At 61.0% G+C, this 223-nt stretch overlaps 1 protein-coding gene across 1 annotated transcript in view; it reads right to left on the reverse strand.

Moving 5' to 3' along the window:
- Positions 1–62: 62 nt before the first annotated feature.
- The window catches only part of LOC119592698 (E3 ubiquitin-protein ligase CCNB1IP1-like), a 3,566-nt gene continuing 3,405 nt past the window's right edge, over positions 63–223 (reverse strand). The window contains 2 exon segments of the mRNA XM_037941619.1: positions 63–218; positions 221–223. The exon segment at positions 221–223 is cut by the window's right edge and continues 96 nt beyond it. Of these exon segments, the coding sequence (XP_037797547.1) occupies positions 63–218; positions 221–223 (159 nt within the window).

Below are 223 nucleotides of genomic sequence, written 5' to 3' on the forward strand. Positions count from 1 at the left end.
CAGGACGAGAGTGAAAGAAACAAAGAAGAAAATATATTTCCAACCGTACACGAACCAAGAGTCTATTTATACGCTCCTACCTGCTGGTAACGCGGGCCGACCCCTGCTACCTCCGCCACCCCCGCTACCGCCGACGCTGCCGCATCCGTACCGGCGGACACGTGGCCACTCGGCGGCGGATACAGCGTGGGCCCGATAGCGGCAGCACAGCGGAAGGGCACCC

Source organism: Penaeus monodon, chromosome 30, assembly GCF_015228065.2.
Source record: "Penaeus monodon isolate SGIC_2016 chromosome 30, NSTDA_Pmon_1, whole genome shotgun sequence".
NCBI classification, from domain to species: Eukaryota; Metazoa; Arthropoda; class Malacostraca; order Decapoda; family Penaeidae; genus Penaeus; species Penaeus monodon.